General features: G+C 54.5%; 1 protein-coding gene across 2 annotated transcripts; it reads left to right on the top strand.

Moving 5' to 3' along the window:
* The first annotated feature begins 4 nt into the window (after positions 1 to 4).
* CAD (carbamoyl-phosphate synthetase 2, aspartate transcarbamylase, and dihydroorotase) lies at positions 5 to 22,622 on the top strand. 2 transcript variants are annotated; one of them, XM_065891352.1, is made up of 44 exons: positions 5 to 253; positions 493 to 632; positions 2,809 to 2,938; positions 3,808 to 3,950; positions 4,123 to 4,264; positions 4,448 to 4,619; positions 4,867 to 5,052; positions 5,225 to 5,337; positions 5,650 to 5,795; positions 6,053 to 6,184; positions 6,541 to 6,774; positions 6,900 to 7,121; positions 7,321 to 7,509; positions 7,743 to 7,867; positions 8,049 to 8,179; positions 10,847 to 10,959; positions 11,204 to 11,448; positions 11,665 to 11,911; positions 12,277 to 12,375; positions 12,556 to 12,780; positions 12,868 to 13,050; positions 13,275 to 13,493; positions 13,769 to 13,936; positions 14,549 to 14,731; positions 14,850 to 14,954; positions 15,391 to 15,630; positions 15,877 to 15,958; positions 16,259 to 16,425; positions 16,591 to 16,755; positions 16,899 to 17,030; positions 17,252 to 17,453; positions 17,829 to 18,019; positions 18,120 to 18,260; positions 18,472 to 18,573; positions 18,965 to 19,061; positions 19,686 to 19,730; positions 19,837 to 20,006; positions 20,184 to 20,258; positions 20,781 to 20,993; positions 21,199 to 21,324; positions 21,523 to 21,678; positions 21,764 to 21,865; positions 22,049 to 22,143; positions 22,229 to 22,622. In XM_065891352.1, exons 1-44 carry the CDS (start codon positions 172 to 174, stop codon positions 22,329 to 22,331), a joined length of 6,678 nt encoding a protein of 2,225 aa, XP_065747424.1. In that variant the 5' UTR covers positions 5 to 171; the 3' UTR covers positions 22,332 to 22,622. The 2 variants fall into 2 exon arrangements, with proteins under 2 accessions (XP_065747424.1, XP_065747425.1); XM_065891353.1 differs by lacking the exon at positions 7,321 to 7,509 and having other exon boundaries at positions 172 to 253; positions 22,229 to 22,331.
* The last annotated feature ends 278 nt before the right edge of the window (positions 22,623 to 22,900 follow it).

Here is a 22,900-nt window from a genome sequence, read left to right as displayed (position 1 = left end):
CAGAGCGCCTGGGCTCCTGCGCGGTCCACGCCGCCCTTGATCCAGACACCGGCGCGGCTAGCCACGTGGACCGAATCCGGGCGCGCCGTCCTCACGTGGTTCTAGCATCCGCTGGGGCTTGCTGCGTTTCCCGCTTCTCTGTAATCACCCCGGCTTCTGAGCTCCGCTCCCATGGCGGCCCTGGTGTTGGAGGACGGGTCGGTCCTGCGGGGCCAGCCCTTTGGGGCCGCTGTGTCGACTGCCGGGGAAGTGGGTAAGCAAGTCCGGGCTGGCTGCCGACCTCATCCCACTCTCTGCTGCCCCTCTCTGCCCAGCCTGCCCTGCCCAGACCCCGCCATTTTCCCGCCTGCACACCCCCTCCCCCGCCATTCCCCAGCCCGGCCCCTTCTATCCCTGCCGGTCAGGGTAGCCTCCACTGGGGCATTATCCTCGCTCGGGGCAGTGCTCCGAAGTGTGCCCTGCCTAAGCCCCAGCTCTGCCTCTTTCTTGCAGTGTTTCAAACCGGTATGGTCGGCTACCCCGAGGCCCTCACTGACCCTTCCTACAAAGCACAGATCTTAGTGCTGACATATCCTCTGATTGGTAACTACGGCATTCCCCCAGATGAAGTGGATGAGTTCGGGCTCAGCAAGGTAGCCGCATCCAATGCTTTCTCTACATTCCTTTTCAAATCAGTAATTGTTAACTGTTAGTGAAGACACTGACATTCCGCTAGGCATTCTGGAGAAAGCAGGTACACACTAAAGTGATCGACAAGCACTCTGCAGGGTTTGTTAGGTAACACCTTGAGGAGGCGAAGGCGAAGAGTCTGGGCTCTAGTAAGGAACCAGTGAAAATTTTTTAGCAGCAGGGTGATGTGATGCGAGCAGTGCTTTAAGAGTGCGTAAATTAATGGGAAAGAGACTGGAAACTAGGGTCACACCCTTCTCAGTGATGGTGGGTCACAGTTCACCTACCAAACCAGTGAAGTTGATTATCATCTTCTAAACCTACTTTCCTCACCTTGCCTCATTCTTTACCACCTTTCAGTAGAGTTCTTACAGTATGTAGATAAGAAACTCAGTTTCCTTCTCAGTGAGGTTTCTCCTATTCCTCCTCGTCTGGAATTTGGAAACTAAGTTGCCCTCTGAGAGTTTAAGTAATTAAAAAAAAAAAAAATCAGCACAAGTTAATTGTAGAGCAGCCATAGCCTCGGTGCAGTATTCCTCAAAACTCACTTTGTCCTAATTCTAGGGTTACTGAGCCTTTAACTCTTAATATGCTTTCCCAGTCACCCTGACACTTGGAAAAGGAAACTCTAGGAAAGAGAAGTGCTTGGTATTCCTGGAAAAACCATTCCTCATCACATAAATTCACTGCATTCTGTATAAATTCACTGCATTCTAGTTTATAATGCACTATCTTGGTTAACTGACCTAAGTCTTCAGCTTTGTCAACTCTAGATACATGTCAAAGTTGAGTTTATACACTTGCAAAATTGAGGCCCTGACAACCAAGGTGAGTAAGGCCTCCTGGAGCCACCAGCCCACCACGGATGCTTCTGCAGCACATATGCTATAAATGCACTTGTCCATGTGCAGACACCTAGCCATGGAGGGTTCTGCCAAACTAGCCTTCAGATCCCATTCATCTTTCTTTAAACCTTCCACCACTAAGCAGATGTAGTTTAAATATGCCACTTTCTCCTAGATAAACAATCTGTTTCTCTACTTAGTTATTATAAGCTTACCTATCGAGTAGCAAATTTACATCGAGTAGCAAATTTACCTTTTTTCTTTTAATTTTTTTTTAAATTTATTTTATTTTCGACTGTGTTGGGTCTTCGTTGTTGCATGCAGGCTTCCTCTAGTTGCGGCGAGCGGGGGCTACTCTTCATTGCGGTGCACAGGCTTCTCATTGTGGTGGCTTCTCTTGTTGCGGAGCACGGACTCTAGGCGCTCGGGCTTCAGTAGTTGTGGCTCACGGGCTTAGTTGCTTCTCGACCTGTGGAATCTTCCCAGACCAGGGATCAAATCCTTGTCCCCTGCATTGGCAGGCGGATTCTTAACCACTGCGCCACCAGGGAAGCCGTACATTACCTTTTTATTTTAATGATAATCCCTTACGAAGTGGGGGGTGGTGGTGGGGTGGTGGTATAATGCCTAGTATTGCACCCTGAAGCTTTGTTTTTATTTAGTAAGGTGTTGTGCCCTTGCCTATTCTACACTATGTTTTTATCACACCCTGTGATTATGATCTTGTTTTATCTACGTTACTTTGTTATTTTCTGGTTCCCTAGGTAGCAAATTAACATTCTGAAGACAGGACCTTGTCCTTTTTTATGCTCGTGCTCCTCCCCCAGCATCTGTTATAGTGCCTGGCACCAGGTGGGCCCTCAGTAAACTCTGACTACTATCATGTGTCAGGTACCTTGCTCTTGAGCTCATAGTTCGCTGATGAAGACATCTGGACACATTTGTAATACAATGGAAATAGCAAGTCAAGTAGAAACAAAGTGGACTTAGGTGAGCTCTAAGGAGGAGACACAAGCTGCAGTGGGTGAGAATGGGGGTGACTTCATGGAAAAGGGGATAGAAGAAAAGGAAGGGAAAAGGAAAATGTCATTTCAATTACTAATCAGGCACCCCAGGCCCACGTGTTCAGTGTTTCATGCGGGGGACAGCATTGCCGATAAAAGGCAAAAGCATGAGGTGCTTGGCATGTTAAAGGAACGACAGGTCAGTGAGTGTGGCTGGAGTACAGGGTCCATGGCCCTGCAGGAAGGTGTGTGGCCCTGGGCTCCTCACAGTCTCCTCCTCCCATCGACAGTGGTTTGAATCCTCGGGGATCCACGTGGCAGGACTGGTGGTAGGAGAGTGCTGCCCCACACCCAGCCACTGGAGTGCCACCTGTACCCTGCATGAGTGGCTGCAACAGCGTGGCATACCTGGCCTACAAGGTATGGTGCAAGCACAGGGGTGTCTGAGTGGAGCACAGATACCCAGATGGAAAGAATCAAGGACTCTGTGGACTCTTGGGACTTGAGTCCAAGATTGTGATACCGTGTACCTGATTCCAAAGCTTTAGACTGGGGGCTGGAGCTGGGGGAAGGAACTGAGCTCTCACTCAGATGGAAAATTTCAAACATGCCGAAGGAGAGAATAGGATAATGAATCCCCAGCTTCATCAACTCAGGGCTAAACTTATTTCATCACCACTACTACAACTCCCAGATTATTTTGAAGCAAATCTCAGACATAATATCATTTCACCCACAGAGAGTTCAATAGCTGTGAAAAAAAAAACCCTTGTAAAAACAGGATCACAATAACATTACCGTAACCTTTTAAAAATTAACAGTAATTCCTTAATATCAAATATACAAGGAATGTTTGAAATTTCTCCAACTTTCTGATTTTTTAAAAAATTTGTTTATTTGAATCTGGGTCTACGCAAGGTCTGTACATTGCACTTGGTTGATAATCTTTACTCTTTGGGCCTTGTAACCTATTTGACACAAACCGTTGATTTTCCTTTAGAATACCCCACAGTCTGCATTTTATTGATTACATTCCTGTATTGTCATTTAGCGTGTTCTTTTGTCCCTTGGTATTATTTTCTATAAACAGATCTGGAGTGGTGGTTCAATTCATATGTGATACTTGGGGGCAAGAGTACTTCATGGTAGGGTACTTCCAGCAGGATAGCCTGGGATTTTTGATGCCCATGGAACAGTCACAGTGTGTGACTCAGGCTCTGAAATGGAAGTCTGACGTCATGCGTGACTGCGTTGGGGGAGTGATCTCTCAGAGTCTGCTGTTTGGGCAGGAGTGGACACTCGGGAGCTGACTAAGAAGTTGCGAGAGCAAGGGTCTCTGCTGGGAAAGCTGGTCCAGGATGGGACGGAGCCTTCAACCCTGCCCTTCTTGGACCCCAATGCCCGCGCCCTGGTGCCAGAGGTCTCCATTAAGGTACAGAGGTAGAGTGGGAGAGTATCCCAGACTAAGCACAGTAGTTATATTCTGCCCATGCTGAGGGGTGAACACTTAAGGGAGAACCAGAAGAGGCCTCCAAGGTAGGGATTGGTGTGTGCACATTATACCTACTAATCACAGCTGTCAACCATCGCCCTTTATTCTTCAGGTCCCACGGGTATTCAATTCAGGGGGTACCCCTCGGATCCTTGCTTTGGACTGTGGCCTCAAGTATAATCAGATCCGATGCTTGTGCCAGCGTGGGGCAGAGGTCACTGTGGTACCCTGGGACCACGCATTAGAAAGTCAGGGTGAGTAGCTTAGGTCTGTACAAGGTGACAGACAAACAGCGTGGGTGGAAGATCTGGCCCTTGGTCCAGTTGCTGAAAGTCAACATGAGCTGCAGGGAAGGTGGAGATAAGGGCTTTTGCTCTAGTGGTGTTTCTCTCTAGTTGAACCATGGGTTTTGACATCATCTTTTCTGCCCACTCCAGAGTATGAGGGTCTCTTTCTGAGTAATGGCCCTGGCGACCCGGCCTCCTATCCCAGCGTGGTATCCACACTGAGCCGTGTCTTATCTGAACCGAACCCCCGACCTGTCTTTGGGATCTGCCTGGGACACCAGCTGTTGGCCTTAGCCATTGGGGCCAAGACTTACAAGATGAGGTGGGACTTGTGGGGAGAGGAAGTGCCCATACCTCTGACATGAGGTGTGGGGAGTCTTGGGAATGGGAGTAGAGTTGGTGTTCATGAGGTGTGGGGAGCCTTGGGAATGGGAGTAGAGTTGGTATTCATTAGTGTTGAAATAGGAGTGCGGGTTGGTGAGAGTCGTGAGATCAGCAAGAGCCGGGTTTGGTACAGTAGTGAAGGGAGGGTGAAAGGGGCCTGTGACTCAGTACGTTTCCATCTCCAGATATGGGAACCGAGGCCATAACCAGCCATGCTTGCTGGTGGGCTCTGGGCGCTGCTTTCTAACATCCCAGAACCATGGGTTTGCTGTGGAAACAGACTCACTGCCAGCAAGCTGGCTTCCTCTTTTCACCAACGCCAATGATCACTCCAATGAAGGCATTGTACATGAGAGCCTACCCTTCTTCAGGTGAGCCTGGGTGGTTCTGGCATGATGACTGGATCTGTACAGCTTTGAAGCCCACTGGGACTTGAAGATCAAAAAGTAAAGTGCAGCAGTGGCCCCCGTCACCTTGCCCACTACCTACCTCCAAGGCCGCCGATGATGATGGCAATTTTCGTGATTCCCCTCTCTTCAACAGTGTCCAGTTTCACCCAGAGCACCAAGCTGGCCCTTCAGATATGGAAATTCTTTTTGATATTTTTCTGGACACTGTGAAAGAAGCCACCACCAGGAACCCTGGGGGCCAGACAGGTAAGCACTTGAGTAGAACTGGGTTGTGCATCTAAGAATGGGCTCCAGGAGAGGCATAAGTTGGACCTGTCTCGGGAAACTGATCGGTGTTTGGGAGGTTAGGCGGGAGGAAGGCAATCAGGCCAAGACGATTCATTTATGCTGCTTCTATTCAAAGGAACCCAGAATCACAGTCCTGGCTTCTGGTCCTGCCTCTGCCACTCGTTAGAGGCATGACTTGTTCTTGATTCTTCTGTAAAGTGAGGGGTTAATCTAGATGATCTCTCGGTCTCATTCAGCTCTAACATTCTATGACTTTCTTTGCCTCCATAGTTCGAGAGCGGCTGGCTGAGCGCCTCTGTCTCCCTGGGATTCCCACCCCAGGCTCTGGGCTTCCACCACCACGAAAGGTTCTGATTCTGGGCTCAGGGGGCCTCTCCATTGGCCAAGCCGGAGAGTTTGACTACTCAGGCTCTCAGGTAAAGCACGTGCGTCCCTGACCCTCTGGGTGTGTGGCCCTCAGGAGCAGACAAGGCTGAGCCATGAGCATTAGTTGTAGGGAGGTAGTGACCCAGGAGCTCTGGGGAACGTGCAGAAAGGTGAGGTGGTGAGGAACAGAAGTGGGTTTTTAGGGACTGAGAGTCCAGGGAGGGGAGAAGAGGAAGAGAAATACTGGTCTAAGACTGAAAATCTTGCTTCTGCATTCGAGGCCGATATGCCCTTTTTGTCCCCCTAGGCGATCAAGGCCCTGAAGGAGGAGAACATCCAGACGTTGCTGATCAACCCCAACATTGCCACCGTGCAGACCTCCCAGGGGCTGGCTGACAAGGTCTATTTCCTCCCAATAACACCTCACTACGTAACCCAGGTATGACTCGGGTGAGGCTAGACTGAGGAGGGGACCCACGTGGGCAGGGGGATCCTGTGTCACTCTGGGTTTTTCCAACTTCTTTTTTTTTTTGCGGTACGCGGGCCTCTCACTGTTGTGGCCTCTCCTGTTGCGGAGCGCAGGCTCTGGACGCGCAGGCTCAGCGGCCACGGCTCACGGGCGCAGCCGCTCCGCGGCATCTGGGATCTTCCCACACCGGGGCACAAACCCGCGTCCCCTGCGTCGGCAGGCAGACTCTCAACCACTGCGCCACCAGGGAAGCCCTTTCCAACTTCTTAGATCCACTCCCTAACCCCCAGGGTCTTAATGCCTATTATTCCTCTCTCCCCGCTTAGGTGATACGTAATGAGCGCCCAGATGGCGTGTTACTGACTTTTGGGGGCCAAACAGCTCTGAACTGTGGTGTGGAGCTGACCAAGGCTGGGGTGCTCGCTCGGTATGGGGTCCGGGTCCTGGGCACACCCGTGGAGACCATTGAGCTGACGGAGGATCGGCGCGCCTTCGCCTCCAGGATGGCCGAGATTGGAGAGCACGTGGCCCCCAGTGAGGCAGCGAACTCTCTTGAGCAGGTTCGGGGCATGGTTGGGGTGGACAGGTGTTGTTTCCTCGACATCGTATTCTCTCCGGGTCCAGGAGCCCTCCGCGCAGCACGCAGTCAAGGCTTGATCCGTTTGTTCGTCTCTGCTCATTGCAGGCCCAGGCAGCTGCCGAGAGACTGGGGTACCCCGTGCTGGTGCGTGCAGCCTTTGCCCTGGGGGGCCTGGGCTCTGGCTTTGCCTCTAACAAAGAGGAGCTCTCTGCTCTCGTGGCCCCAGCTTTTGCCCATACCAGCCAAGTGCTGGTAGACAAGTCCCTGAAAGGATGGAAGGAGATTGAGTACGAGGTGGTGAGAGACACCTACGGCAACTGTGTCACGGTGAGTGACGGAGGAGGGGCATAGCGTCAGGCAGTATGAGCCCGTGTGAGAGCCGGAGTCCGGCTGATACCTTTGAGAGTTCGATGTCCCTCAGACCCAGGATGGGTGCGTCTCCGGAGGCAACAGGACCCTGGGATGCAGCCTCCTACCTCTCCTGACTCCCTTTGGCAGTGACCACTCTGGGACTCTCCCTTCACAGGTGTGTAACATGGAGAACCTAGATCCACTGGGCATCCACACTGGGGAGTCCATAGTGGTGGCTCCAAGCCAGACGCTGAATGACAGGGAGTACCAGCTACTGCGGCAGACGGCCATCAAGGTGACTCAGCACCTTGGAATCGTTGGGGAGTGCAACGTGCAGTATGCCTTGAATCCTGAGTCTGAGCAGGTAGGACTCGAGGCCGTGGAGCTGATACCGTAGCTGTTGGACCGCCTTGCATCATTTTGGGGCCTCTGGGCCAAGAGGCCCTTTAACCCTACAGACCCTGGAGTAGAAGCTGGGATTATCTTTGGTAGGGTTGGAGGATGCGGCTTTATTTTCCTGCCTTTCTGAGACCTTTCCTAGGCAGGCCTTCTAAGCCAGTTATCTGGTAACTCTTTCTCTGTTCTCTCTCTTTGCAGTATTACATCATTGAAGTGAATGCCAGGCTCTCTCGCAGCTCCGCCCTGGCCAGTAAGGCCACGGGCTATCCACTGGCCTACGTGGCAGCCAAGCTGGCTTTGGGCATCCCTCTACCTGAACTCAGGTACAAGGGTTGGGGAGAGATCAGGGAGGAAAGGCGGTGGGGAGCTAAAAAAAAACATGTATGGGACAGGGAACGTGGAAAGGACGTTGGCCTGGATGTGTGCGATGGAGAGAACTATCTGGAAGCTCACGATTTACACCTCCTGCTCTGTCCTCTGGCACCCTCACCCGATGGCTCCCAGGAACTCGGTGACAGGGGGAACAGCAGCCTTTGAACCCAGTCTGGATTATTGTGTGGTGAAGATTCCTCGCTGGGACCTCAGCAAGTTCCTCCGCGTCAGCACAAAGATTGGGAGCTGCATGAAGAGTGTCGGTGAGAGACACATCCCAGGAGCCCCCTGCCCAGATCACCTCATGGGGTCCCACACGTCCCAAGGATCTAGAATGTCATAGAGTCAGTTCCCTGGCATGATCTTTCAGCTCCTATATGAACAGCTTCTTGGGAACACGGTTTCTCAGAATTAATATTTCCAACTAAGATAGCAGTCCTCCTCAGGGGCGGGAATCAAAGGCATCTGGAAATCTGTCCGAATACACATGCTACCTCCACTGCCCAGATGGCATGTCAAAAATCTTGGGATGGGGTGATAGCCATTGGACTATCTCATTTCTCTCATGTTACGAATGAGTAAGCAGGTCCCACAGAAGGAAAGTGTGTGCCTGAGTAAAGGGCGGAGCCAAGAACTGAAAACTAGATCAGTTGCCAGTTGCATATGTTCCTCTGTTTACGGTACGTTGCCTGTCATGGGTGAGACCAGTTCCATGAAACTCCACGCACAGCATTTCATGGCATTTTGCCCATGGCCTCGTCACTGGGCTGTTAATACCAGTGACAGTTTGTTCTCCACGCTTGTGTAAATACTGATTACTTCAGGGAAACGACGACTGCTGTTTTCCTATGAACACTTCTAAGGCCAAGTCAGTGCAGCGGCAGCCATGCTGAGCGTATCTCCTTCTCTGGGCACTTCCTGCCATGGTCACTAAATGAAATGTTTTTTAATACAATGTCTAAGATCAGAGCAGGACATCAGACACCTTTTCATAAAAACAGGGACACTTAGTAATGAATAGTGAACGGGCATGATGGTCAGCCCCCAAGCAGTGGAGAGCGTGCTGGGATTGAGTTAGTATGCTTCCTTATACTGACCCTTTAAATTGCCTTGGTTTGTCCTGCAAAGCATTTCCATTAAAACAAGCATGTGCGTGTACCAGAGTGCCACCAGCTAAGGATAAGAGCTGTGTTCCAGATTTCCGTTAAGAGCAATAGTAGCCTTTAAACACGTAAGTCTAAGCTCAGATATGATCTCAGAACGTTTAGAAATCTTACAGGACTGCCAAGTTGTTCCTTCTGGAGATGAATTTCTGTTACGTAAAAATTATAATAAACATGGGAATGAAGCCATAAATTGTGGCTAAAAGAAGTGGATTGAAAATAGGACAATCAAAAGTTGATTCCTAGATGAGACATTTAAGTATCTTACATCTATTTGAGTGTTCTCGGAGTGTGATCTGCCATGGTAACTTTCTGTAACTTTTATTATACAAGTAAGATACATGAATCATTGAGAAATTAGAAAAGATAGTTTAACCAAAGAAGAGTAATCACTTGTCATCTTGTCATACAGAGATTAATTTGGGGATATGTATGATTCCAGGATTTTTCTAGGCCTGCATGTATTAGTGCATTGGGTTTTTCTTTTACCCAGGATAAAAACTTTTATAATATAACCACATTACAAAGGAATTGAGCAAAATCACTCATCCACTTACTTAACATTACTGGTACCATCTTGACGTTTTTAAAATTTTTTTAGAGAAACAAATGTTAGGATTGTAAACAGAAAAATACATTTGGTAAGGAATATTTGAAGACCCTAGGGTAAATTGTCAGAGGACATGAACAGAACTTTATAGAATGGGAAATCAATAAGCAGGGCTGGGGGGTGGGGGAAGTTCCCTCTTTTTAGTAGTTATAAATCTAGTTAAAATGAGATAATTATTTTTGCTTATTAGCAAAAACTGTTGTAAATGATTATACACACTCCTTAGAAGATCGGTTAAATTTATACTTTGTATCGTAAAGCGCAAACTTCTGTAAAGCCACTAATACTTATCAAGGGCCAGAAGATTTATCTTACCTATTGCCCATGCACTTCTGGAAATGTATCCTAAGGAGATAACCTAAAGCACGGAAAGCATCACAGCCTCACTTAGAATGATGAACACGTCAAAACTAAATGTCTTACAGTAAGTGAGCAGTTACGTTATGGTAAATCATACAGGAGTTAAACTGCTGGTAATAAAGTGACATAGAATGTGGGAACAAGCTTACCATTAGGGAAAAAGCAGGATAGAAGTTGTATGTGTACTATAATCATGTATAAAACATATTTGAAAAAAGTCCAGGAGGAGGTACTTTAAAGTGATAGCTGTAAATGTGATTAGCTCTGGATGGATTTATAGAGTAATGGGATCATCTTCCTGTTACCAGACTTTTTAAAAGTTTTGAAGGATAAGCCAGATCCCAGATGGTATCATCACAATATGAATAAAGCAAACCAAATAACTGGATAACCCAACAGCGGTGGGTGGGGCCTCTGTGATACAACTGCAACATGTTCCAGTATCCACATGCCCATTGTAGGCATTTTAGTTTCATTTCACTAATAAACACAAAACATGAAAATGGTAGGGAGAAGAGGTGCAAGTGTAAGATTCTCAATGAAACACCATAAATCCCACCACCGTGGGACTTGACTGTAAACTACAGACATTCTGGGGACTTCCCTGGCCATCCAGGGGTTAAGACTCCAAGCTTCCACTGTAGGGGGTGCGGGTTCGATCCCTGGTTGGGCAACTAAGATCCTGCAGGCCACAAGCTGAGGCCAAAACAAAACAAAACAACTACAGACATTCTGGGCAGCACGCCCCCAGCTGCCTCTGCCCTCTGGCCCTCAGTGCTCACATGGTATCCCTCCAGGTGAGGTCATGGGCATTGGGCGTTCTTTTGAGGAAGCTTTCCAGAAGGCTCTGCGCATGGTGGATGAGAACTGCGTGGGCTTTGATCACACAGTCAAGCCCGTCAGTGACATGGTAAGCGGCTCCCCTTCCCCTGGCAGTACCCTCGGAACGGACCCTGCTTCTCTCTGTCCCCAGCCCCTGAGCTTGCTACCAGTAGTACTAGCACCAGTCACTTGCGGACCTTTGCTGTGTTTTCACTTTGCTGAGAATTCGGTGACTTCATTTCTCATTTTTCATTATTCTGAGGACGTATCACTAGATTTGTTTCTACAGATGAGGAAACGGAGGCTTAGCTTGTCTGCCCTCTCCCCGTTAGGAGTTGGAGACTCCAACAGACAAGCGCATCTTTGTGGTGGCAGCTGCCCTGTGGGCTGGCTACTCGGTGGATCGCCTGTATGAACTTACTCGCATCGACCGCTGGTTTTTGCACCGAATGAAGGGGATCGTAGCACACACCCAGCTGCTGGAGCAACACCGTGGACAGTCTTTGCCCCTACCCCTGCTGCAGCAGGCCAAGCGCCTCGGCTTCTCAGACAAGCAGATTGCCCTCGCAGTTCTCAGGTCAGGGATGGCGGGGAGGGCCTCGGGCTGAGAAGTGTCGGGCAGAGAGCCTTTGTACCAGCGAGGGGCCCTCAGAGGGGAGGGTGTGGGGAGCTTTGGAGGCCTCTGACCTTCATCCCTGGGAATTTTCCTCTCTGATCCCTACCTGGGATCTCCGCCGTCTACTTGGTCCATACCCCACTCCCAGGGCCTACGTTTCTGACCCTTCTTCTTCAGCACGGAGCTGGCTGTTCGCAAGCTGCGTCAGGAACTGGGGATCTGCCCAGCGGTGAAGCAGATCGACACAGTTGCAGCTGAATGGCCAGCCCAGACAAATTACTTGTACCTGACATACTGGGGCACCACCCATGACCTCAGCTTTCGAACGCCTCATGTCCTGGTCCTGGGCTCTGGCGTCTACCGTATCGGCTCCAGCGTCGAGTTTGACTGGTGTGCTGTGGGCTGCATCCAGCAGCTCCGAAAGGTCCAAGAGCTAGTCTTTCATATGGTTTTCTCTGCTGTTCTAATCAGCTTTGGCAGCTGCCTTCCACCCACACTCAACCCTGGCACTTTCTAGTCATTGCTGCACCTTAACATCTATCACAGGGCTTTGGGTTGGGGGGTCCCCTTAAGCCGTCCTGTGCCTCACATGTGGTTCCTCTCCAGAACTCTGTATCTGCTTTTCCGATAGCTTCATTGCTGGTCTGACTTCCCTCCCAAGGCAGCCGTCCTGTACAGCAGTTTCAGAGACAGCTGAGGCGGTGCTCTCCGGAGTACTGCTTTGGCTTTACTCTCTGGGTGCTCTTCTTCCCATCTGATTGCTGAATGTCATTCCCCTCGCTGTCGCAGATGGGGTATAAAACCATCATGGTGAACTACAACCCAGAAACAGTCAGCACCGACTATGACATGTGTGACCGACTCTACTTCGATGAGATCTCTTTTGAGGTGAGACAGATGAAGGCTGCCTGTTAGCCTGGGAGGCCAGTCAAGTAGGAGTGGCTGACGGACCTAAGACTCTTAGGAGCTTGTGGGGTTTGAGGGTGAAGGCTGAAGAGCAGTGAACAAGGAGACTCAGACCCCTGACCCTGTGTGCTGCCGCCACCTGTTTCCCCTCCTGCACCATAGGTGGTGATGGACATCTACGAGCTGGAGAACCCCGAAGGCGTGATCCTGTCCATGGGCGGGCAGCTGCCCAACAACATGGCCATGGCTTTGCATCGGCAGCAGTGCCGGGTGCTGGGCACCTGCCCTGAAGCCATCGACTCGGCTGAGAACCGTTTTAAGTTCTCCCGGCTCCTGGACACCATTGGTATCAGCCAGCCTCAGTGGAGGGAGCTCAGTGACCTGGAGGTGGGCTGGGGGCCTGGTGGGGGGCTGGAGGCTGGATGACGTCACAGGTGAGTGTGAGCAGCCCAGCTAAGCTCCCTTTGCCCTTAGTCCGCCCGCCAGTTCTGCCAGACTGTGGGGTATCCCTGTGTCGTGCGCCCCTCCTATGTGCTAAGTGGTGCTGCTATGAACGTGGCTTACACCGATGGGGACCTGGAGCGCTTCCTGAGCAGTGCGGCAGCTGTCTCCAAGGAGCACCCCGTGGTCATCTCCAAGTTCATCCAGGAGGCCAAGGTGGGAGGCTGCAGACAGGTCTCTGCAGGCAGGCTCCCAGCCTCAGGGGCGACTCCCCTCTCTGGTCCTACAGAAGTTTGTAGGCACAGGGGGCTGGATAGGATGGGTTGTGCCAGGGCTCTTCAAAGAAGGGAAGCTTCCTGCAGGGGCGAGCGGGAGAAGAAAATGGCCCTTGCTCTACATCACATTGCCCTGCACGCTGCCCACCCCCCACCCCCCACTAGGAGATTGATGTGGACGCTGTGGCCTGTGATGGTGTGGTGGCAGCCATCGCCATCTCCGAGCACGTGGAGAACGCAGGTGTGCATTCAGGTGATGCCACGCTGGTGACCCCGCCGCAGGACATCACTGCCAAAACCCTGGAGCGGATCAAAGCCATCGTGCACGCCGTGGGCCAGGAGCTGCAGGTCACAGGACCCTTCAATCTGCAGCTCATTGCCAAGGTAGTAAGAGGGGGCTAAAGGCAGGGACCAGAGGTTCGTGGTGCCTCCTTGTTCTGTGCCGGCCCTGGCGCCAGGGAGCCCTCATCGGAGGAGGAAAGCCTGAGGGGCAGGGTCACAGCTTGAGCCCACAGTATTGTCAGGGTTTGTAATAGTCACCCTGCCCCCTGTCCCGGGTTGATGACCCACAGAATGATGAGTGGGGGGAAGAGCCAAGGTCCCTGGGATGGTGTCACAAGCCCACCTGTGGAAGGCCCGACCAATCCCTTTCTGCCCAGGACGACCAGCTGAAAGTCATTGAATGCAACGTGCGTGTCTCTCGCTCCTTCCCCTTCGTCTCCAAGACCCTGGGTGTGGACCTAGTAGCCTTGGCCACGCGGGTCATCATGGGGGAAGAAGTGGAGCCTGTGGGGCTCATGACTGGCTCTGGAGTCGTGGGGGTAAAGGTAAGGAGGATTGAAGCCCGAGGTCATCAGTCAGCGGGGAGGCAAATAGTGGAGGGAGTTCATCTCCTGCACAAGCTATATGTCAGTCGGCGTATAAACCAAGCACCTCCTGTGGGCAAGGCCTTCCTGGGCCGTCAGGGCAATAAGATGGTCTTTGTCTCTTAGGAGCTTCCACTCTAGTGATGGGAGGCAAGAGAAGTCGGGTCCAAAAACAGCTTGCTTCTAGAACAGTGTGTGATAAACCTGCACAGTAGAGATAAAAACAAAATGCTAAAGGAGGTGCGACTTCCAGAGAGGGTGGTGACCCTCAAGAAGGCTCAAGAAAAGAAGTGGTATTTGGAATGAGCCTTGGAGGACGGTCAGGATGTGAGATTTGAGATTGGCCAAGCTTGTTGAGGAAGTGTTCCAAGGCCAGGGAGTAGCCTCGTGGAGACCGAGGGGAGCCCGAGCATGTTTGGGAAGCAGCCGATGATTGGTGGGTTCACGTGGAGCCGCACAGGGAAGGCTCACCCCGCTGTCTGGAGGAGGCCGAGAGAGGGGATTGAGGCCCCCCCACTGGTGCAGGATATGGGCCCATCACGCCTGGCCCTCACTCACCTCCTGCTCTCTCAGGTGCCCCAGTTCTCATTCTCCCGCCTGGCGGGTGCTGATGTGGTGCTGGGTGTGGAGATGACCAGTACTGGGGAAGTGGCTGGCTTCGGGGAGAGCCGCTGTGAGGCCTACCTCAAGGCCATGCTAAGCACTGGCTTTAAGATCCCCAAGAAGAACATCTTGCTGACCATTGGCAGCTATAAGGTACAGAATCCAGCGGGTGCCTGAAGATGGGGGGACAGATGACCTTGGCTCCCTGGGCCAGGGCTGACCTTGAAGTGGAAGACGGGAGAAACACAGCCTCATCTCCTTCTTGGTTCAGAACAAAAGTGAGCTGCTCCCAACTGTGCGACTGCTGGAGAGCCTGGGCTACAGCCTCTACGCCAGTCTGGGCACTGCTGACTTCTATACAGAGCACGGTGTCAAGGTATGGGCTGCTCCCGCCCTACCCCACGCTGCCCACTCTCCAAGGGTGTGAGAGCACCCAGGAATTCTCTCCCTGTTCCCCTGCTTTTCTTGTCATTGTACAAATTATATATTCCACGTAGAGCGGTAGAACATACAGAGAAGCAAAGAGAAAAAAAAGAATTCCCTCATGACCTCCCCACCATTGTTAACATTTTGGCATGTTTCCTTCCAGAATTTTATCTTTCTGTGTGAAGTGTGGGCTCATACCGCAGAGTCCTTGGTAACCATAGTGTAGATACCTTTCTTGTCAAGAAAAACGCTTTGCCTGTAGCAAAGAGAGGTAGCCTGGTCCCCATCCTCCTCATGGGCTCCCGGACCACCTCTCCTCCCTTCCGGTTGGCCTTCCTGGCCCCTGCCAGTCTCGGGTTGGCCCCGACCTTGTCTCTGGGCCACAGGTAACGGCTGTGGACTGGCACTTTGAAGAAGCAGTGGATGGAGAGTGTCCACCACAGCGAAGTATCCTGGAGCAGCTCGCTGAGAAGAACTTCGAGCTAGTGATTAACCTGTCCATGCGCGGGGCTGGGGGCCGGCGTCTCTCTTCCTTTGTCACCAAGGGCTACCGCACCCGGCGCCTGGCCGCTGACTTCTCCGTGCCCCTCATCATCGATATCAAGTGCACCAAACTGTTTGTGGAGGTGACTGACACCTGGGTGCCGGGAAGGGGGCAGCCAGTGTCAGTGGGGGAAGAGGGAGAAGTGAGCGTGCCCTGGGGCTGGGAAAGCTCAGTAGGAAACAGCTATGCTAGTGATCAGGCTTTGTGGCTGCAGAGAGAGAAGGTGGGTATAGAGAGGCAGAAGCCTGGGTTATGGGAAAACCCAATCCCTCTCTGCACCTCCCAGGCTGCCCCTAAGTCAAAGCTGACCGTGGTTTCCACTTTGCAGGCCCTAGGACAGATTGGGCCAGCCCCTCCTTTGAAGGTGCATGTCGACTGCATGACCTCCCAGAAGCTCGTGCGGCTACCTGGTAAGTGCATCTCATGAGAGAACCTGGCTTCTGGACACTGGTAGAAGCTTGCATGGTCCCTGGGTGGAGCACAGGGTGGCCGTGGGGCCCACTCTGCCCTGGAGTGTACAGAGTGGGTAGGGCCCAGAACCTGCCTCACTCTAAGCTCTTTTACTCCTCCGTCCACGATGCCCTTGACGAACCTCACCACCTCTCACTTGTATCAGTCGCTGCTTATTTTCCTGTCACCCCAGTTCACCTCCTTGATGCCCTTCGTGTCTCGGAATCTTCCTCTAATCTGCTGCCTCCGTGTTCTGCCAGGATTGATTGATGTCCACGTGCACCTGCGGGAACCAGGGGGGACACACAAGGAGGACTTTGCTTCAGGCACAGCGGCTGCCCTGGCCGGGGGCATCACCATGGTGTGTGCCATGCCTAATACCTGGCCCCCCATCATCGATGCCCCTGCTCTGGCCCTGGCACAGAAGGTGAGCCCTTGTGCTCCTGCTTCCTGGTGACCCACATGCCCCCACCAGCCTCCCCCACCTCCCTGAACCCTGCTCCCTCTGCCCCTCCCCAGGGGCCCAGGCCACGCATGGGTGCCGAGCTGGCACCGGTGCTGAGGGGCCTAATCTCAAGTGTACCCTCTCCAGCTGGCAGAGGCTGGCGCCCGCTGTGACTACACCTTATTCCTCGGAGCTTCGTCGGAAAACGCAGGGACCCTGGGTGCTGTGGCTGGGTCTGCTGCAGGGCTGAAGCTCTACCTCAACGAGACCTTCTCTGAGCTGCGGCTGGACAGTGTGGCCCAGTGGATGGAGGTAGGGGGTGGGCAGGTGGGAGCAGGCAGCCAACCAGTACCTCCTGGCTTGAGGGCCCCGCACAGTGGGCTGGCGGCAGTGAGTCTGGAGCTCCGTGAGGGCTTGGGCTCTGCACGGTCCCGGAATGTTCTTCCTGCCCCCAGCACTTCGAGACGTGGCCGTCCCACCTCCCCATTGTGGCCCACGCAGAGCGTCAGAGTGTCGCCGCCGTCCTCATGGTGGCCCAGCTGACCCAGCGCTCGGTACACATCTGTCACGTGGCGCGGAAGGAAGAGGTGAGAGCCCAGCAGAGGTGCCCCTGTTGCTTTCCCAGTAACTCCAGGTGATCAGGGTAGTCCTTGGGGGCAGGAGAGGGGTAGGGCACGAGCAGGGGAGCCTGGAGCCCGTACCCAGCACATCTGCCCCATGACTTTCCGCGGGGCGAGGTGGGCTGCGGGGACTTTGCAGGGTGCGGCCTGGAGGGAGGCCTCCTCGAGGTCTCCCTGCTCTCCCCCAGATCCTGCTGATTAAAGCCGCTAAGGCACGGGGGCTGCCGGTGACCTGTGAGGTGGCGCCCCACCATCTGTTCCTGAGCCGCGATGACCTGGAGCGTCTGGGGCCCGGGAAGGGGGAGGTTCGGCCTGAGCTTGGCTCCCGGCAGGATGTGGAAGCCCTATGGGAGAACATGGCCGTCATCGACTGCTTTGCCTCCGACCATGGTGAGAGGGCCCAGGCCGAACCCCCTCTTCCCGGGCGGGCTCGTGCCCCATCCTCACGGGCAAGGACCTTGGGTTCCGTGAAGATTGGGCCTTGATCTGGGTAGGATCCCAGCCTCTAATACAGTGCCTGGTCTGTCATAGGTGCTTGATAAATATTTACTGAAAGAACGAATGAGCAAATGAGTAAACTGTAAATGAGAGAATGTGGGTGAAAGGTGTGGGCCCCCAAAGATGACAGCAGTCCCAGTTTCCCTGCCTTCTGATTCCCAGAAAAAATTAGCATCGGGGTTGGTAGTGAGGCACCATCTTGGTGGCATGCGTGACCCCTCGTGTGTGGAGGCGATCGGTTCCGAGGGTCATGCTCTCTTCTCCCAGCCCCCCACACCGTGGACGAGAAGTGTGGGCCCCAGCCACCCCCCGGCTTCCCGGGGCTGGAGACCATGCTGCCCCTACTGCTGACGGCAGTGAGCGAGGGCCGGCTCAGCCTGGATGACCTGCTGCAGCGACTGCACCACAACCCTCGGCGCATCTTCCACCTGCCGCCCCAGGAGGACACCTATGTGGAGGTGTGGGGTTGAAGGCCGCGGGGCGGGGGCAGGGGCTCCCCAGCCCTGGGAGCCGTTGCACGCTGCAGCCCGTGCCTGGCATAACCCGTGACTCTGACAGGTGGATCTGGAGCATGAATGGACGGTCCCCAACCACATGCCCTTCTCCAAGGCCCACTGGACACCCTTCGAAGGGCAGAAGGTGAAGGGCACCGTCCGCCGTGTGGTCCTGCGAGGAGAGGTTGCCTATATTGACGGGCAGGTATGTGTGTGGCCCATGCCCAGGCCGGTCGTGACCCGCTCGTGCTATATTCTCCTCCCACCCCAGCACATCTCTGTGGTCCCACTACCCGTCCAACTGCCCTGGGTGCGGGTGGGTGCAGGTCTCCAGGGCATTTTTTTCTTCTCGCTGGCTTCCAGCCCTTTAGGACCCCAGTCTGGCTCACTTGCCCGCCCCTGCCTTCTGTCCGCAGGTGCTGGTGCCGCCGGGCTACGGACAGGATGTACGCAAGTGGCCACAGGGGGCTGTTCCCCAGCTCACGCCCTCGGCCCCCGCCGCCAGTGAGCTAAACACGGTATGCGCGCTGCTTCGGGCTGGGGGGCGGGGTTGGGGGTACAGTCAGGCGTGGGGCTGACAGCATAAACATCTTCATTGGCGGTTCGGCGCAGTGGAACGTTCGTCACTTAACACTTAATGTCCTCACCACCTACCCCCTCTACTACAAAACATAGAATGAACTCTCAGTTAAGGAGTCTTCCCACAGGAAACACACCCCATTATTAACCCAAGCAGAGAGACGTCTTGGAGAGGCCAGTGGGCCCGCGCCTGTTGAGGGCAGCCCAGTGGGAGGCGGGGCTGAGGGTACATGATGGAGGTAGAACCCTAGCGGACAGGGAGCAGTTTGGCTTTTCTTGAGGGATTGAATTTGAGGAGGGTCAGGTCAGTACCCAGTGCTGTCTCTCCAGACCCCAGAGAGGCCCCGCCGGGGCATCCCAGCACTTCCCGATGGCCGCTTCCACCTGCCGCCCCGAATCCACCGAGCCTCTGACCCAGGTTTGCCAGGTAAGAGGAAGGTCCTATGACGTGGAGGGTGGGGCCACCTGGACTTAGAGACGTGTCCAGATGGGCTCCTCTCCCCCGCAGTGTCCCAGGTGGGCTGAGGTTGGGGACTTTGTGGCCTAGGAACTGTCCCAGCACCCCCCAGCACCTCACCTCTGTCCACTTACCTTGTCCTTCCTGCTGCCCTCATCTGACCTGCTGTGCCCCCCTTTGCCTAAATCAGCCCACCCAGCTTGAGGGAGGCATCCCACAGCTTCTCACAGGCCCTTTTTTGTTGTGGGCAGCTGTGTTCCTCCGCCTGGGAGCTGGGGTCCCATGTGACAGCAGAGCGTGGGGTAAATCCAGGTTGTTGGTTGATGTGAGCCTGGCCGTTCTCCCTGCCTAGGATCCTTTTGCCAACCGGGAGGGTTCTGGGAGGGCACCACTGATCACACACAACAGCCGCTGTGGGAAATCACGTGTCTGTGCCCAGAGCTGCCGGTCCTTCCTGCCCTCACCTAACCTGCTGTAGCTACTGTGGTGTGAGTTGGTTTAACACAGACACTGTGATCCGGAGTCCTGGGGAAGCGGGGGCTCTTCACACACCTCAGCCACAGGCTTACATCTGTCCTGTTGCCCTCTTTGTAGCTGAGGAGCCAAAGGAGAAGACCTCCCGGAAGGCAGCTGAGCCAGGTGAGAGACACCCCGGAACACGCGCTCACCTTGGGACCTCTCTGATCTGGCCTGGGTAGGAGGAACCCTCTGACCAGCCTCTTCTGCCCTGTCCCTCACTCTGCAGAGCTGATGGGAACCCTTGATGGCACCTGCTACCCTCCACCACCAGTACCTAGACAGGCGTCGCCCCAGAACCTGGGGACCCCTGGCCTGCTGCACCCCCAGACCTCACCCCTGCTGCACTCATTAGTGGGCCAACATATCCTGTCTGTCCAGCAGTTCACCAAGGATCAGGTGCCTGGGGGAGGGAGGAGGGGAACACCCAGAGCTTTGAGGACCTGGAGAGTCGGGGCTGGGGCCCCTGGGGGCCGCTGCCGCTCCAGCGACTCGGGGTCTTTCTTAGGTGTCTCACCTGTCCCACTCGGGGTCTTTCTTAGATGTCTCACCTGTCCCACTCGGGGTCTTTCTTAGATGTCTCACCTGTTCAACGTGGCACACACGCTGCGCATGATGGTGCAGAAGGAGCGGAGCCTCGACATCCTCAAGGTCAGGGTCAGGGCTGTGGGCTGGGGATCCAGGCGCGTGTCAGCAGGGCTGTGCGGTGGTCAGAGGGGTCTCCCTCCCCTGCCATAGGTCCCCTCGTGTGAGTCCACACCCTCCATAGGTAAGCCCTACTCCGGGAGGTCCTGCTCCTCTAGGCCGCCCCCACGTTTGCCCTCCTCCGATCGGTAATTCAGCTGACTTGCGAGGCCCTGAGCACCAGCACACAGGCCCGCTAATCTGGTCACTTGGTTGGTGCTGATGTATTCGTGGGAGTGAAGTCTAGGGTATTTCCTTCTCTCCCAGAGAATGAATGTCTCGTTCAGACTCTTAACAATGGCTTTTTGGAGGCAGACCTTTAGCTCAGAGTGACACTATGGTGGAAATGTCAAGGCTACAACAGGTCATGGGAAGGTTTGGGGAACAGGGTTCTAGCACCCCTCTTGTGTAAGTTGGGGAGGCAGGCATCAGCCCACGCGCTCCCCAAGGTGAACACGTGTGTGCACACATGACTCCCGCCTCCCCCAGGGGAAGGTGATGGCCTCCATGTTCTACGAGGTGAGCACGCGGACCAGCAGCTCCTTTGCAGCGGCCATGGCCCGGCTGGGGGGCGCCGTGCTCAGCTTCTCAGAAGCCACGTCCTCCGTCCAGAAGGGTGAATCCCTGGCTGACTCGGTGCAGACCATGAGCTGCTACGCCGACGTCGTGGTGCTGCGGCACCCCCAGCCCGGAGCGGTGGAGGTGAGGCCGGCCTGTGTGCCGGGGCAGGATTGATTTGGCTGGACCCGGGGACACGAGGGCCCTCCTGCCCACACTTCCTGTGACTGCAGGTCTCAGTCGGGCCAGATGGGTGCGGGGACCCCAGGAGGAGTGGGACTGCGGCAGGGAGTAGCGGCCCCTGAGACGCAGAAGACAGGATTCTCCTTCCTTGTCCCCGTGTTCACAGCTGGCAGCCAAGCACTGCCGGAGGCCAGTGATCAATGCCGGGGATGGGGTCGGAGAGCATCCCACCCAGGCCTTGCTGGACATCTTCACCATCCGGGAGGAGCTTGGGACGGTCAACGGCATGACGGTGAGGGTGGTGGCAGGGGTTGGAGGCCTGCCTGGTGATGGTCTGGAGAGGGGGACAGTGGGGAGGTGGTTTCTGCATCTCAGCACGTGTTGCACGCATTCTGAGGTCTACATTCTGGTTCTGAGGCCGAGAGCTTTAAAATGGGGGTGCGAGTGTGCTCAGTCTGGGGGCCCTCTTGGTGACCGGCTTCCTCCCCAGATCACAATGGTTGGGGACCTGAAGCACGGACGCACGGTGCATTCACTGGCCTGCCTGCTCACCCAGTATCGCGTCAGCCTGCGCTACGTGGCGCCTCCCAGCCTGCGCATGCCCCCCGACGTGCGGGCTTTCGTGGCGTCCCGCGGCACTAAGCAGGTCAGGCCCTGGGAGCCCGTGGGGGACCTGGGCTGGGTGGTCAGTGCCGGCACCACACTCACCCTGGCCGGGCCTCACCCTCCAGGAGGAATTTGAGAGCATTGAGGAGGCGCTGCCCGACACCGACGTGCTCTACATGACTCGCATCCAGAAGGAGCGCTTCGGTTCTAGCCAGGAGTATGAAGCTGTGAGCACGAGGGTTGAGAAGAAGCCAGGGCTGGAGCTGCTGGGCATCCAGACTAGCAGCCAGGAAAGCTGGGTCCCTCGCTTGCGATAACTGAGTGCGAGGACCGGGGGGTGGAACCCAGGCTCGTGGGCTCATAGCCACCCCTGCCCGGCCGTGCTAACGGGGCCCCTCTCTGCCTCGCAGTGCTTTGGCCAGTTCATCCTCACTCCCCACATCATGACCCGGGCCAAGAAGAAGATGGTGGTGATGCACCCAATGCCCCGAGTCAATGAGATAAGGTGACATGGCATGAAAATTGAGGATATGCTTGGGGGCGGGGGTCTGGCTGTCTTGGGCACATGGTAACTCTTCCTTCTCTTGCAGTGTGGAGGTGGACTCGGACCCCCGAGCAGCCTACTTCCGGCAGGCGGAGAATGGCATGTACATCCGCATGGCTCTGTTAGCCACTGTGCTCGGCCGCTTCTAGGGCCCGACTCCTCAGCCTCTTCTCAGGCCCAGCTGCTGGGCATGGAATCCGGTGCCCTCCATGGAGGCAGCACACTTAGTAGATGCTCTCGGGCATCCAGATAGGTCATGTGCTCGTACGCACACACATGTGGACCACGCTTCAGACGCTGGACTGGACTGGAGCTGTCTAGCATGGGGGTGGGGCCTCAGATGCTGGGGCCCAGTCGGCCCCGTCTCCCTTATTGCACCTGAAATCTGTACTGTTACTTTTCCACTGACTTAGTAAAACAGCTGAGCTGCCTCTGGTTCTTGCTTCCTTGCATGTATCCTGGCTTCAGCAGAGGATGTTAAGTGTAATAGGCAGAGCTTTCTTCTAGAAAACGAGAATAGTTTCCCAAATAGCCTTGCCGGGCAGGCTCATGTTCTGGCCAGGGGAGCAGCCAGTCCCCCATTTTCAGAGTGGTGGCTCTTTGGGGTTCTGGGCAGGAACATGCCATTCTATTGGTGCTCTCCGTGGCCCGCACTACACTGATAGGTGTCCAGCCCTCCTTCCTCAGTTCAGGTGCATGAGTCGTGGTGAAGGGAGGG

This window comes from Phocoena phocoena, chromosome 14 (assembly GCF_963924675.1).
Source record: "Phocoena phocoena chromosome 14, mPhoPho1.1, whole genome shotgun sequence".
Classification (NCBI taxonomy): Eukaryota; Metazoa; Chordata; class Mammalia; order Artiodactyla; family Phocoenidae; genus Phocoena; species Phocoena phocoena.
Note: the sequence above shows the minus strand (reverse complement) of the source record. Positions and strands in the feature narration are given on the sequence as shown.

Excerpts from the sequence above, each read along its gene's own strand:
- CAD (XM_065891352.1), top strand. The coding sequence starts at position 172 with ATGGCGGCCCTGGTGTTGGAGGACGGGTCGGTCCTGCGGGGCCAGCCC. Across the intron at positions 7,510-7,742 it reads TGAATCCTGAGTCTGAGCAG|TATTACATCATTGAAGTGAA; the intron begins GTAGGACTCGAG and ends CTCTCTTTGCAG. Across the intron at positions 11,912-12,276 it reads GCATCCAGCAGCTCCGAAAG|ATGGGGTATAAAACCATCAT; the intron begins GTCCAAGAGCTA and ends TCGCTGTCGCAG.